Below are 15,235 nucleotides of genomic sequence, written 5' to 3' on the forward strand. Positions count from 1 at the left end.
TCCCGGTGGGCCGGTGTCGGCGGGGCCTGCGCGGGTCCGACAGACATAAACCATGGTGTGTGTGGGCAAGGAAGTGCGTTAGTCAGCTGCTGTAATGGCACTGAGGAGGCATTCATCGCTGCCGGTGTCCCGGTGCTGTGCAGAGGACTGGCACACGCCAGCGTTCATCCACGTTCCTGCTGGAGTGACGTTTGTGTGCTCTGTTCCTCCTGATACGTTTTACAGTTACTGGCACATAGAAATAAACAGGTGCAATTACACCATTAAGTCATCCAGGAAGTGCAGCTGATTTGCCTTGTTGGCTTTTCATTTTTTGGTCTGAGCTGGGGTGTGGTTTCTTTCCAGAGTCGTAGTCCAGGGCTCAGGGCAACGGTTTTTCACCCTTGCAAGGTGCTGTGCTGCTCAGACACGTCTTCAAAACTCTTAACATCGAGCCATGTGTGTGATTTATGTTACATCACAAACTGGTTATGTGTATGAGATAAGCCTATCTCAGCAATCTGGAGTTATTTGTCCTTTAACTGCTACCTGGGTTATCTGCAAAACAAACTGCTCTTTAATAGGTGCTCTCCTTTAGATATTGTGGTGAGTCAAGATGTTAATAAAAATCAGCTTTATTAATAAAATACTTTGTCACAGAACATTTTATTAGTCTTTTTCATAACAAATATGTGCTAGACACTTTACAGTTTCAAATTGCAAGATTGTGAAATGAAACTGTTAGGGAGTTAAATTTCTGTGTAGGTAGTTGTGCCAGAGAACAACCTGATTTATGACTGAGCCAGCACAGACTGACCAGTCAATTGAGTCAATTTCAGTTTGTATCTGCCTGTTTTTAAGTCATTCATCAAAAAAAGAGTGCTCAAAACCACTCTTAGATCAGTCTCTCTACTAGCTGTACTCTAGTAGTTACTAGAAAACAGCACCAAGTAATGGTAGAAGACCCCCTTTACTGGCCTTACTCACAGTTTCCTTTTCCCTCAACTATCTCAGTTCCATGAGAGAAGTTAAATTTCAACTCTTAACCAGGGGTTTGAGCTACAGAGCCTTTTGCTACAGGTGTAAAGTTGCTTGGAATTTCCACTTTGGAGAGTGGAGTTTGGGTAGTGAGTGTGTTATATCAAAGCAGCTGCTGAGATTTGGAATTACAAAGCAAATTAATTAAAGTTCTGGCCTTTTAAATATATGTACATGTTGATCTCCTATGGAACACTGAAAAAAACACAAAGAGGAGTCCTATATTACCCAGCCTTCCACAGCACTATTTGAAGGAGCAGAGGGTAGGGTTTAAAAGTAAATTTTATGACTCTGGAATGACTCAGTAAGTGTATGGTTTGCTGTGATTTTGTGCAGTAACAAGCATTCATTCTTAATAACTTCCAGTGTGGGTATAGAAAAACTGCCAAAATTGTTAATGGAAATTATGATGACTTGAATTATAGCTTGGTTGGTACATTGTTTATTCTGTGTTCAAAGATAAATTTTTCAGCCAAGTTCAACATTTCCTCCTGGTGTTTATAATGCAAGCACATTATTTGATGTGTTAATGCTCTTTATGTGGTGCAATTATTCTTTGTTTAGATTTTGGTTAAAAGAATGTATAAGCATCTGTATTTCCAGCCTGGTGGTTTTACAGCTGAGTTTGCTTGAACAGATTGATTTCTTCAAGACAACGAAAGTAGTAATATATTGTACTTTCTTTTTAAAAAGTCTGCTAAATAGTCAATTTTAAAAATGTATATAATCAATATAATAGATAAAAAATAAGAACTTTTTTTTGCTTTGTTTTGTGTTTTTTTAAAGTAATAAAAGCGTGTTCCCATACTCCCCATTACCTGACATGGCCCCATATACTTGATGCATAAATTCTTGGTCATTCATATTACAATATAGAGATTTTGTGACTTGAGTTTATGAGAGCAAATTGCTTTTCTTCCCATCTTATTTTTTTATTGTTTGAAAGTAAATACTTTAAAGATTATCTATGTTTGTAATCATGTAGGTTCTGGTCTTGTACTTCCAGAGAGGTTGAGGTTATCTTGACAAGGACTTAGATTTCAGTTTGCCACAGATAAGGCTGTGCATGTCTGCTGAGCAGTGTAGCCTGCAGTATTACAGAGTGTGTTCTTGTACAAAAATTCATTGTTCTGATTTTAGCTAGAAGAATTTTGTAATAATAGACTGTTTAGTAATTCAGTCTAAAATGAAGGACATGCTGATTTAAACATATTTGTGTCCAGAACTTTAAAGTTTAGCAGTGTTTGATATTTGCCACTTAAAATGTTAGATGGTTTATTTTTAGTTTATTGCTGTTCAAAAGCCTTTTTGAACAAAAAGAGAATTAGGAAAGTTACCTGAGTGTTTAATGTTTATAGGAAAGACAAAATGTTGTCCTTTCTGTGGATGGGATGTAGACCTTTTAACTCACTTGCAGGGGGCCAAGACAAATTAATGGATATTTTGAGAACTGTCACTAGTCAACAGATACTCTTGCTGTACATGACAGCTTCTCTTTCTCATATCTATATGTTTGAATTCTGTGTGAGTAGTAATTGGGAAGCAGCAGAAAGATTTAAATGCTCCTTAAGGTAATGTTAAGAGTCATGATTAACTGGAAGCCTCACAGTTTTACGATGTTTTTTTTCCTGGAGAGCCTTTTGTGCTCATTTTTTCCACACTCAGCCATTTGTCCTTCAAAGCTGCAGCAGTTACAGCTTTTGGAAGACTCCTGGAGTCTTGGAAAAGGATGTCACTGAGACCTTGTATTGCTTATGGCCTCTTCTAGCAGGAATTCTGCTTTTGCCTGGTGTCCTGTTATTGTCCTAGCACAGGTGGCACTGAGACTGTCAAGTTATAAGGAGGTTGCTAGCCAAACAAACAGAGATGGATTCAGGTCTGGGACTTCTCCGACCAAGGATTTTTATTGAGTGCTTCTCCTTGCAAGCGTGCAGATCCTGGCCTTGCTCTGAGAAAGGTTGTAGGGTTTCCTTCATGGGTGGTTCCTAGCAATGAAATAGCTTCTATAAGGCGGTTTTTGGGCAAAGTGTATGACTTTGTCATGTGTTTGTTACCCAAAGCAAGTGTTGAATTTGTTATCAGCCAAGTTTCAGAACAAGCTAGGAATAAAAAAAAATTAATTGCATTCATGAAGTTTCCCAAGTTGCACATTTTTAATCTCAGAAGACATAAGCTATTTCCAGTTCCTTTCAGATGACTCAGTTGTGGATACTGGCTTCATTGTCATTTGAAATACTATATTCATATACATAGCTTAATCATTGTCTGGGTGAATGCAATGCAAATTCTCCTCTGCTTGGTTTCTAAAGGCTTTGATCATTCTTAGTCACCCATCCGTTCTCCTTGTCTGTACTCTATAGAGAATAAAAACCAGTCATCGCAGGGGTTTTATCTCAGCTGAGAGGAGACACACCATTTCAGAAGCCATGCCAACTAAAAGAAAGATTTTCTAAACACAGCTGTTAATCACAGTTTCAAAGACGAAAGAGTTGCTGATGAAACCTAAAACATCAGTTCCTCAGAGTCAGGTTTGTTTGGCAAATCATCACAGGTCGGCCCCCTAGTTTCGGGTGTTATGTGCAGTTCCTTGAGTTGTTTGGTGTCATCTTGCCACAGTGGCTTGTAGATGCACTTCACTAGTGCAGGGGAAGGAAAGTGAGTGAAATCCTGTTGAACAGGGTGTGTGCTCCTTTGGATTCCTCTCTTGTGTTGTAAGTGCAGCCAAGATCCCACATAGCAGCAGTGTGCATGTGGACTGCAGATTTACCAGTTGGGCTGTGACTGCACAGCCATGGTGTACTGCCTGAAGTGCTGAAGACTCAGTGAGGACCTGGAAATCTGTATAGTTCACTGAATTTTACTTCTTATGAGAGAGATTAGTGTAGTACCTGTACATTTATTAGACATCTTAAAATTTGTATTTTCACAGACTCCACCTGTCTGCTTGAGAACCCCTGATACTTGTCATGCTAGTTTGATTTCTTGGTGGTAACATTTCCTTTCCCTGGTACAGATTGCTGAGGGAGCTGAGGCTATTCTAATATATTTGGGCCTCTCAAAATCCTGCATATCAGGTAAAGGTTTGCATAGTGCCCAAGTCTTCTTTCAGAGCTGATGCATTTATTTTAGGAATCTCTTTTTGGCTTAGTGATGTTTTAGTGTTGATGTCATAAAATGAAATAAAGATTGTAAAACACTCAATGATACTAGCCTAGACATCTTGATCTTAGTAAGGCCATATAGGGTGGCTGAATATGTTTTTGAATATATATCTCTGTGATATATACATGTCTGTGTTTATATATATACTTATGCATATGCATGCATTTATGCTTGAATATAGATATGAACACATTTTCTTCCTGAAAAATGCTGTAAAAGTGAATATTATGAATCTACCAAAAAGAAGCAAGCCTGTTGTTGATACTGTAAAAATTACTCACGAGAAAAACAGGGGTTCTAGTGGGTTAAACCATAGTCCCTTCCTGCATATATAGTTCTACAGCTAATGCATCCTATCTTGTGGCAGTACTTCTATTCTGAGAGCTCTTTATCTTTTGATGTTCAATAAAGAAGTTTATCACTTCTCTACCACTAGATATTCCATTTTCAAGACATCTTACCTCCTTCTACTTACAGTTTTTAAGAGGCTTATTTTTTATTAACATGATCTCATGTTTAGTGTCTTCATTTGAAGCATACTGATCTCTGTTGCCTTCTGAAGTGTGTGAGTAGGTTAAGTAGTGGCTGTGAATTCTTCCTCAACATACTTTCTGTCAGTATTTTTGCTGGCATTGCTGCTGCTTTTCCTTTGTGAAATGTGAAATGTCCTCATGTGAGATTCAAGAAAGGAAATGTCTTATTTTCTTCCTTTAGTAACCTAAGGATTATTTCAGTCCTAAGGAGTTTGTGTAGATGTGTTCCAAGTCTTGCATATCGTAGCTTTATTTCCTGACAACAGTTGCTTTGTCCTTGTCTCTTAGGTAAATCTAGAATATACGCTACCAACTATTGCTGTTTCTGGAAGTTGGAACTGAAATGCAGCCAGCAAAGCTTCAGTTCATGTGCACATTCCAGGTTTCCGAAATATAGATGAGAATTCTGATATAGCATGTTGGGAAAATACAGCCAAAGTTATATTTCTGTTAAATTTTAGTACTTTCTCTGTAGTTTATATTCCATAGTGTCATGGAATATAAACAACCTACCAGCAACTTATTTCAAATATCATAATAGTGTGTCATTTAATTTTCTTTGGTTTCTTACATCTTTATTAAAAAGCAGACTAAAAGATGTAACTTTCTGATGTGTTTTTAGAGTGTGCTAATTCAGCAGTTGGTGGTTAATGAGATCCTGTCATAACAAGAATACCTAATGTTTTAAATGTTCTTCACAATTCCAAATATAAGGATTTCAAATCTCAGGCTGTATATCCTTTTTGACTTAATTTTTATTGGAGAAGATAATGTGTGTGGCAGTTGTGGTGATGTCATCATACTGTCAGTACTTCCCAAACCCTCCTCCAGTTTATTGCCTTGTGAATTTTCAGCTTTGAATTTCCCTGGAAAATGTTGATAATCTCTGGCACAGTAATTTAGTTGCTGGATGAGTTAATCTAGGTTAAGAAAACTACTGATTCTAGGCATGGACTGTGACAATGATGTTAGGAAAATATGGTGTTATTGACTCAATGTATTTTCAGTCTGAATTAAAAATATTCTGAATTGTAGCCTCACTTTTTGTTCTGAGAGCAAGCTGGATTTTATCACTGCTTTTGCCCATCACCAGTAATAAAAAAAGTGAGGGCTAAATTCAACCTGCAGTAGCAATTGTGCCATTTGTTGTCATTTGAACTGTACAGGAGCAGCAAGGATTAGAACATGTGACATAACTTTGCCAGCATGGAATACAGTCCAGATCTTTACCTTGGTTCTGCTGCCTCTGGAGGATTTGGACAAACAAGGTGCATGAACATCTCACATACATTGAAGGAGAAGAGCTGATAGGAAAATGCCCCTTTTTTTTCCTTTTTTTTAACCTATAGTAGAACAGTATGTTTATTTTCATTTCATAGACAGAAAAGTCTACATAGTTTCTGAGTCATTGAACAGTAAGTATAAAGAGAAATTTTATATTATTTAATTGAGATTGGTAGCAGTGTGAACTCATTAATGGCCATATATACCACTCTTCTGTATGCATTCTTCAAGGTAAAATACATATGCAGCTCAGATCAAGTCATGACTGGTATGGAAAAAATATCTCTAGTTTTGCACTATATGTGAATCTGCTGAACACTTGGGAATACTGCCTTGTTCTTCAAAGAGGTCCAACAGCAAGTAATAATACTGGATGGAAGGTTTGATTTCTGATGTGAAACTGATTTCCCAGTCAGGTCAGTAAGTCTTTGCTTTATCTTATTTATACCAAGAACGTGAAAGATCAAAAAGGTCAGTTTGCTACAAGTGTAGTGTACAAGCCTCTGCATTTTATTTTCACTTAAGCATTTTTATCTTCTTACAATAATTAATCCCCCCCCCCAGTATTTTATCAAAATTCACCATCACCAGCAGAGCAGTGCAATTTAATTCCCCCTGACATGACTGCAAAGCTTCTTGTTTGCTTTGTGCAAGAGTCTTACGTGATCATTTGCACAGTGCATGTAGCTAGATGGAGGACTGATTTTTATACCTGAATGTAACTGGAAAAGGGCCCCACTGAAGGACCACTCTGGACCTAGCTACAGAAATGTGCAGTGTGGGAGAGCACAGGCCTGGCTTCACACCTCCAGTAGTTTATCTTCTGCTTTCTCTGGCTCTTGGATGAGGCCTCAGCACTGCAGTAAATGTCTGCCTTTCCAGCTCTGATGGCAGTGTTCTGATTTAAGTAGTGTGCTCGTTTTGCTCTACTGTTCTCACCTTCTGTATTTCCTGCTGTTTACTTCTATGCTTCTCAAAGGTTTTGATCTGGAAAAAGTCAATGAAATAAATATGCATGTTTGAGGTTAAGATGTAGTCAAATACATGGTTAAATTGGGCCCCCAAAACTGGTGAATCCTTTTGTATATTTACATTATTACATAGATACATTATTAAATCTGAAGTTGACCAGTGTTATTTCATTATCATACTTCAAAGGGATTTAAGTAGAATATTACAAGTTTTGTCAAATTCTGCATTCAGAGTTTTGACAAACCATATCGCTACGTGGTATCCCATGGCTTCTGATGCAGGGAGGTATCTTGGGCTTCCTGTCTCCGTGGATTATCTGTGTGTTGGGAAATAGAAGTTTAAGTACTTTATTTGCTAACTTAGACTCTATTATACAGAAATCCTCACTGAAACTAAGAGAACAAAATTATACATATTGATTAAGGTTAATGTGTTCCTCAGTTATGTTCATTGTCATGATAGATGCAGCCAAGTTTGGTTCTTCTGTCAGTCCTCTGGTGTTGCAGAGGGCTCTGATGTAGCCGGGGTCATTTTCATGCAGATGTGGCAATTCAGCCTTTGTGGCTGTATTGCTGCCTTTGCAGGTTCAGAGTCGTGTGGGGTGCAGTGTCAAACTTGGAAAGATTCACAAATATATCTACATCACACAGTTCAGGTACATTTAGTGAGACTGGTAAGTTGTCAGCCTTTTGTAAAGTACATAAAGAACATTTAGGTACTTAATTTACACATTTTTTTTCTGTATTTTATTGCACTCAGATAGGATGAAACTACAGTACCAAAGTGGTGAGTCAGACTGTAATTTACATTAAAGTTTATCACGACTCTAGGAGAACAGAAGAAGGAAAACCTATGTCAAGTTTTCATACTTGACATAGTTTGAGCTGTGTCTTTGGGAGTTGTAGTAGTAGAAAACTTGGAGCAGATCTAGAAATTATTAATCAAAGTGAAGAAAATAAATGGAGATTGTATTGCCCAGTGTCCAAAAGTAGAGTAACTTTAGGTTTCTGTCAATAGAAAACAATTTAAGCCTTGTGCCATGTGACACTTGGTGACAGACCTGCACAGACTTCTGAAAAGGCCAACAGCAATCGGTAGCTTGTCTGGAAAACCATTTTACAGCCCATTGCTGATGTCTTGGTGTGAAAGGGTGACAAGCTGCAAAGCATTTTTCTCACCGGGAGTCTTCAGCAGCCACTAGGTGACAATGTTGATCCATTTGCAGAGCTGTCTGCCTGACAAAGCTGTTGCTGAAGTTAAAGGAATCACTTCAGGGGCTCTGAGGTTCCCTTATACACAGTTTGTGTTCTTTTATGGACTCTTTTCCTTCAGGTTTAATTGCTGCTATTTTAGCTTTAGTCTTTGCAATAATTAAGCGTTGGGTAAGTGTGTCTGAAAATTAAGTGTCCAGTTTTTGCTGGTACTTTGCAAACTCGGGGGTGTCAAACATACACCTGCTTCTAAGTGCTCTGCTGCGTTTTAGGGTGTGGAGATTGCCATGTTCTTCCCCTATTCACTACAACTACTGATAGCAATGGGCTGCAAAGGTAGATTTTACAGCGATGTGTCAGGTTCCATAGTCCTTCTCCATGGTCATGAGAGGCAATACATGAATCCTAGCCAAAACCTAATTACTATCAGGGGCAAAAGCCTTCTGACCCCTGAAGAGGAGACAAGAAAAAAAAGAGGGAGAAGGAGCCTGAAATCCATCCCTGCTGACACTTCCTTCCCTATAGGTCAAGGCCATTTAAAAGGCTTTGCATGTTTGGGATTTTTGTTTTGTTTTGTTTTCCCTGGACTAAGATGAATGCTCTGGATTTCCTTAGCCCTGTTTCTTAATACTGTTCAGAGGGAAGAGGTCGATCCACTTCTCCCGGAGAATGTACTTGTGTCAACCAGTGCCATTCAACTTGAATAGCTACAGGTTATTGAAGGACTTGGTGCTTGGTGGTCAACAAGAAAGCCATCAATAAAACCAAATGAAAGCTGAACGAACTTCCATTAGGCACCTCAGATTTATGTTGCCTAAAATGAACTTGCCATGTCAGTGCTGCTAAAGTGACATCAGTGCAGCTGCCCATGGGCAGTCGTTTGGATGAACTGAGATTAGGCCTCTGGGGGAAGCATTCAGGGAGCAAATTGCCCCTGGGAAGGAGCTCACTATAAATAGCTGCCATGTGGCCATTATGCAACCAAAGCAATTTCTCGTCACACACCCATTATTGAGTGTAATCTAACATTAATTGGAGTCAATGTAATAGCAAAATATTTACAGGGCTTCTAGTAACAGACTCAAAGCACTTTTGAAAATTGTTTTGTGTAGTGCTCTGAAGAGAAAAAGCATTAAGATAAACCTAGCACTACTATGCATTACCATAAACTCAGCTCCATCAAAGGAATCATTAAACAGGAATTGTTAATTCTTCAGTGTAGTCTTTCCACCTGCTGGCAAGCAAAAGTAGAAGTTTGTAATTCAGCTGTAAATCATAGCATACAAGTGTGTGGACCTTAAAAGTCCAAGAAAAACAGCACTTTTGTGAAGCTTCAAGTTCCATTTTAATCATTCACCACACAGTGAATTTACACATTAAACCAGTATGAGAATGTAATGCTAATTACTTTACCTTAAAGAGTTTAAGTGTAGTAGCTTAGATCAGTTAACAAGCTCATCTCACTGCCACTTTATGTATATTTTGTATGTTCACTTAGTATCTAGTTCTTACAGTATATGTTTACTAGTTCAATAACAGAAGGAATTTGCAGTTCACCTGAGGGAGTTCCTATTTCTTGCTGTTGTTGTGAGGCCATGAATATTTGTGGTCTTCTGCTGTTTGAAGCTTCCTGTTGGATGAGTTATTCTAGCAGCTATCAATGCAGTTTCACATGTGGTCAGTGCAAGCAGCTGTGCAACTAAGGTGGAAAATTACTGTCATAATGTGACATGTATCTCATTAAATAGCTGGGGTTTAACTGAACAGAAAAAAATATTTTACATTGTATTACTAATTTTCTGCGTGCTTAAGTACTTTGAATTGGGGCTAAGGCCTGGACATTGAATCTGAATCCTTTTATGTACAGCTGCTTGGCAAAATGGTAAATACAGTACAAACCTCTTTACTTTACACTGTATTTTATCACTAAGAACAAAGCTGCACTTAGTCTTTAATATTAATTTAGTATGAACTAATTTTATGTAAGTTGCCAAACAAGCCTTAGGATAGGCAAGGTTTACAGTCAAAATCCTCTCAGGTTGGGTTTGAGTGTGAGACCATGGAGATCGGAACTACTTCTAAGAAGAGAAGACCCTAAGAAAAGTAAAATGCCATGTGTCCACCTCATGGAGCTGCCCAGGGCTCCTGGGAAGGACTGGACTGACACTCAAAGACTGACAGCTTTTAGGGTGAAAGAAAACTATTCTCAGATTGCTTCTTCCTTGCTTTGTGCAGAAAAGGAAGGTGTTGAGTACACTGACATACCATTCATTTAACCTTCATCTGCAGTGAGAAATGTCTATTCCCAAAATGCCAACATGTTTAGAACATGGGGGGAAGGAAAGCAAATTCAGTGAATCCACAGCACGTAGTGTTATTTTTTACTGTAAATATGTAATTTTACTATAAATACCATCACTTCTAAAATAGCTTATATCACAGATACGCACTTGCTCTTCTCTTTTGCAAGAAGACACTCATACTCTTTCAGTTTTTTTCCTTGTTGCTTGCAGACTTGTAAATTAGCAAAAATTCTTTAATTCTTAAGTACTTCCCGTGGTGAAAAACACAGTATTTGTAGCTAAGTTTAGAAGACAGATCCAGAGTGGCTGTGTTAAGAGGAATGGCATCAGTGATGCAAAGCCAACTTCTGATTCTCAATAACTGTGTCATAATAATGCAGTTGGACTCCACTAATGCATAAAGCCATTTCCACAGTAATTTAATTGCAGCTTACACCAAATTGCAATTTGCACAAAACTGCTCTGTGTGTTACAGTGAAATGTTGAACAAGAGGTTTTTTTTCTTCCTGCTTAATAATTCTGAGTATGATTTCTTCTCTTGCTAAATCTTGAACCAAACCTCATAATTTTTTAGTTGCAATTAATCCCAGCAGGTACACCTGTGTTACCAAAGAAAGTGCAAACAGATATATTCACTAGTTTGCCCCCTTGGAGGCATGATGCAGTGACACTTCCTGGACAAACTCCTTTGGGAGCTGGCTGCATGGAGATAGCTGACACGCTGCCCTGGCTCTGCACGTGGTCAGCAACTGCAGCATTATTTGTGCAGTTTAGTGGAGGACGTGGCTTTGGCACAACATAGTGGCCTTGCCAGATAAACAGTTGAATGTTGCTCTTGAGCCTTTAATTAGCAGTTCCAGCTTTCTCCTTTTCAAAGTTTTTTTCAGATAAAAGCCAGCTGCTTCAGAAGTGATAAATACAGTGGTTTTCCAGTGGAATGTGAAATACTGTGATGGAAGAGATTCCCTCTTCTTTCCTCTTAGGAGGTCAGAAAACATGTTCTCTCAAATGCTTTTATTTCTGTATTTTCTTCATCTTATTTAGTGTGTTCACTGGTATACGGATAACTGCTCATTTGTTCATGTTTGTAAAATTGAAGCCATACAGTAAAGCAGTTTACTATTTTATCTACACCGGCAAACTTTCAAGATTACTGTGCTCCAGTTAAGTTAAAATTTCATCCACTTCAACTGCATGGTGAATGTTGGTTCGGTATAGGCCATGGTCTAAAACTATTCCAATTCATTGGGCTGCATGGCCTGGTTTTTGTGGCAGGATTGAAAATGCATACCTAGCTTTATAGGCACAAAAGAGAGTGAAAAGCTTGTAATGTTAATGTTTTATTTTATTTTGGGGAAACAAGAAATATCATTTAGGAAACTTTCCATGAGAGACTCCAAAGTGCATTAATCTAAAATGATGGTTACCTTTTAAAAAATTGAAAAGCTCAGTGCAGAGAAAATATTCTAAAATTATCTAAGGGCATATACCACCATGTTCCTCTGTGCTTTTTGAAATACACTCCTGCAGAGGTTTTTTATGTTGAATAACATTTAATAAAGCCTGAGAAATTCTGAATGTTTGTGCTTACCAAACTGAAGTGTAGACTTAAATCTGAAGACAATTTTCCTTTGATCTGCAGCAGAGTGTGATACAGCCTCACCAAGCTGTGCTGTTTCTAGGTTATATGGTTCACCTCCTGCAGCAGGGATGCAACACCTTGCAAAAAGCACATTGGGTGCTCCACTTTGAGTACTGGTGGTATTAATTTATCTTTATGCAGATTCTTACAAGCTATGATCTTGTAATTCCTCAAATTCCTCTTTATTAAATGAAATTGATTACACTCCTTTTAAGATGTATTTTCTCGTCTTCAATTTGCATTAAAGTTGTTTTTCTGATTCTTCTGCAGCTGATTCTTCTTGACTGCTAGACATTGTTACTAAATTATCTAAATGTGGAAGTAAATAGATCTTTCTATTCCTAAATTATACTCCCTGTTTTGACAAGTAAGATCACATTAGCCATGTGCTGCAGTGCTGTGCATGGGAGATCATTATCACTGGTTTATTTGCCTTCTCTGAACTGTGTCCTCAACGCGTCTTTTCTTTTTAGATGTATGATCTTGCTTTCAATTCCTTGATACTCCAAGTTACCCCCCATTCTGTGCATTTATGATTCCCCTCTACTTGTTCCACTCTGTGTATCATTTGCAGGCTGTAAGTTGCGATGGGCATGATGTCTCCCAGGTCATTAATTATTTTACAGGGAAGACTTCTGATTCTGTTCCTTTCCTTTCTCAATCTGAAGGCCCATGCCACACTTTGTTACTAATCCATGTAACCCCCTGCCCATGGTGTATGTCCTTTCCCCAAATCTGGCTGTGCCTCAGAGGTTCTTTCAGCAGTTCCACCCTCCTTGTGTCACCAAGAGTGGCAAGTGACTCATCCTGAATTGGTGTAGGTTTAGATTGGCAAGTGGTCATGTCTCAGATTGGCCTTTCCCTGCTGGTGCAGGAGAGAGGACCAACAGTGGAGATACAGACAGGAACACATCTTTTCCAACACTGTCTGAGAATGGTGCCAGCAGCCAGTGTTGACAGTTTGACTCCATACTGCTGGAGTGCTTTGGCAGGGGCAAGAGGGACCGGGAAATGTCCCTGTGAGCTTCTACTGACTTTGATTGGTACCTAGCTCAGGTTTGGGGTTAGGAGGAGAATTTGCAAAACATGTCTTCAGTTGAACTGCCAACAGTAGTGTTAATTTTAGAAGACATTCAGAGATCTTCCATCTAACCAGCCTGATCTCACCAGACAGGATGGGGTCACAGCATGAATTGCTGTTCTTGGAGTCCTGTGGATAACCAGGTTAGGGAGGAGACAATATGCTTGAGTCACCACAACAGTTTTTCTATGAGGATGGGGGCACAAGAGGAGAAGGGAAGAGAGTACATCCTCTTCAAGGCTGTTGCATAAAATCCTGTGTATCAAATGTCAGTAATAAAACTGCAAGTCAGTCTCTGGAAGTTTCTAAGGATTTTAATCAGAAATGTGCAGAATTGTGAAAGAGATCGAACTTGGGTGAGTCTGAATGTCCCATAAACATCCATTCATTCCATTTCACATAGAATGCTTTTTTATTGTTCACTCTCCAAGAACTTCCACAATATTAACATTATTTTTACTGATGATATTCTCATTAATTGTCTGTTTTTAAACATATTTAATACAGGATACATGTGGATAACATACAATCATTGTGATTTTGCTGGCAGGAAACTCCTGAGCCTGAGGAAGAGATCACAGAATCACAGAATGAGATGCTTGAATTTATTTATGCACAAGAATGGTCTTACCAGGCCCATCAGGACACTGGGAGGGAGTAATAGGGCTGCAAACTCACCCAGCTTCTGAGTGAGAAGAGAATTGCTAAATGGTACAATTTGTGTTCCTCTCCTTATATTAAACATGAGGTTTTGAGGATGTAAATCTTCTTGCTAGCAAAGAATTGAGTGAGAATTCACTGGAAAAATGCTAAGTTAAATGAGTATTTTTAATATTTTTTTAATTTAAAACTGCTTTTCATGTGAGTGGACAGCAGGAGAATGAAACTTGCCTGTTAGTCCATCACTAAGCTTATTGCTGAGAGGAGATTAAACCAAACTTGCCTGAGGGCCCAGAGCTTGAGCCCTGGGATCTGTTTGTAGCATGTTCACTATCCAAACTGGTATTGCCAGTGCACGTGCTTCTTTGTGATAGAAGAGCTTGATGTTTCAGTTGAAGCTGGTGGCAGTGACCAGTTTATCGTATCTTGTGGTTTTTGGAGAGATGTCTCCTGAACAGCCACCCCCTAGAGTCGTATTGGCTTAGGTGCATTTGGCAGACCAGCTTTTTTGAGAATTTCAGAGCCCAAGCTACTAAAATAAGTGTAATTATCACTCCAGCAATTAAAATGAGGTCTCTCCAAAAGAACTGAAGACACTTGATTGGGAGAAGCCTCTTACACATCCCCAGCTCGTTCCCAGTGAGCTGCCCTAGGGGTTTCATCCTGAGATGAGCTGGGCTTGAGCATCTGATGTTTGCAAGAGAGGGTGCAGAGACATCTTCTAACCAGAGTTTTAGATACAGAATGTGACAGTCACAGTTCCAGGGATTATCAGACATTTTCACTTCCTGAAGGCTGTGCAGGCTGTCCAGGGCACCTGGAGGAACCGAGGTGAGGCTGTTGTTCTGCAGATAAAGCCTCTTGGTGTGAATGGGCAAGGCAGGCACCTCCACCAGCTTCCTGGAGCTGCAGTCTACGCGCAGATCCTCTGCTTCTCCCAGAGACCTGCAGCTGCAGGAGGGAGGACAGGCTTCAGTTTGAGTCACGTGGAGCAGCAACAATACTGCACATCCCACAACAGTGATGAATTCTGCCTTGTTCATGCTTCAGCTGCCAAGAGAATAAGTATAATAATCTGATAAGCATGATTAATTAGCATATTTCTAAACACATAACTAGATGATAGCTATTTCTTTCTCAGGATTATTTGTGAGGTTTAGGTTTTTAGAAGAAAACCTTTAGCTTTCTGTGTTTTCCACAGAGACGTTCTTCCTGACATTAAGTAGCATAAATACAGCTGGGAGAGAGCACAGCACTTCCACTTTGCATCTAGGTTGTTGCTTTTCGTTCATCATTTTACAAAATATATTATTGTTTGAAGTTCTGGAACAGAATGTCACCAGGAGATGATGATAAAAACTAGGTTACTT

At 39.0% G+C, this 15,235-nt stretch overlaps 1 protein-coding gene across 1 annotated transcript; it reads right to left on the reverse strand.

Moving 5' to 3' along the window:
* Positions 1 to 14,281: 14,281 nt before the first annotated feature.
* GP9 (glycoprotein IX (platelet)) lies at positions 14,282 to 14,908 on the reverse strand. The gene has a single exon (XM_010008850.1). The coding sequence runs from the start codon at positions 14,906 to 14,908 to the stop codon at positions 14,282 to 14,284; it is 627 nt and encodes a 208-aa protein (XP_010007152.1).
* Positions 14,909 to 15,235: the final 327 nt, after the last annotated feature.

The sequence above is a fragment of the Chaetura pelagica genome, unplaced genomic scaffold, assembly GCF_000747805.2.
Source record: "Chaetura pelagica isolate M959 unplaced genomic scaffold, ChaPel_1.0 scaffold52, whole genome shotgun sequence".
Classification (NCBI taxonomy): domain Eukaryota; kingdom Metazoa; phylum Chordata; class Aves; order Apodiformes; family Apodidae; genus Chaetura; species Chaetura pelagica.

Excerpts from the sequence above, each read along its gene's own strand:
- GP9 (XM_010008850.1), bottom strand. The coding sequence starts at position 14,908 with ATGAACAAGGCAGAATTCATCACTGTTGTGGGATGTGCAGTATTGTTG.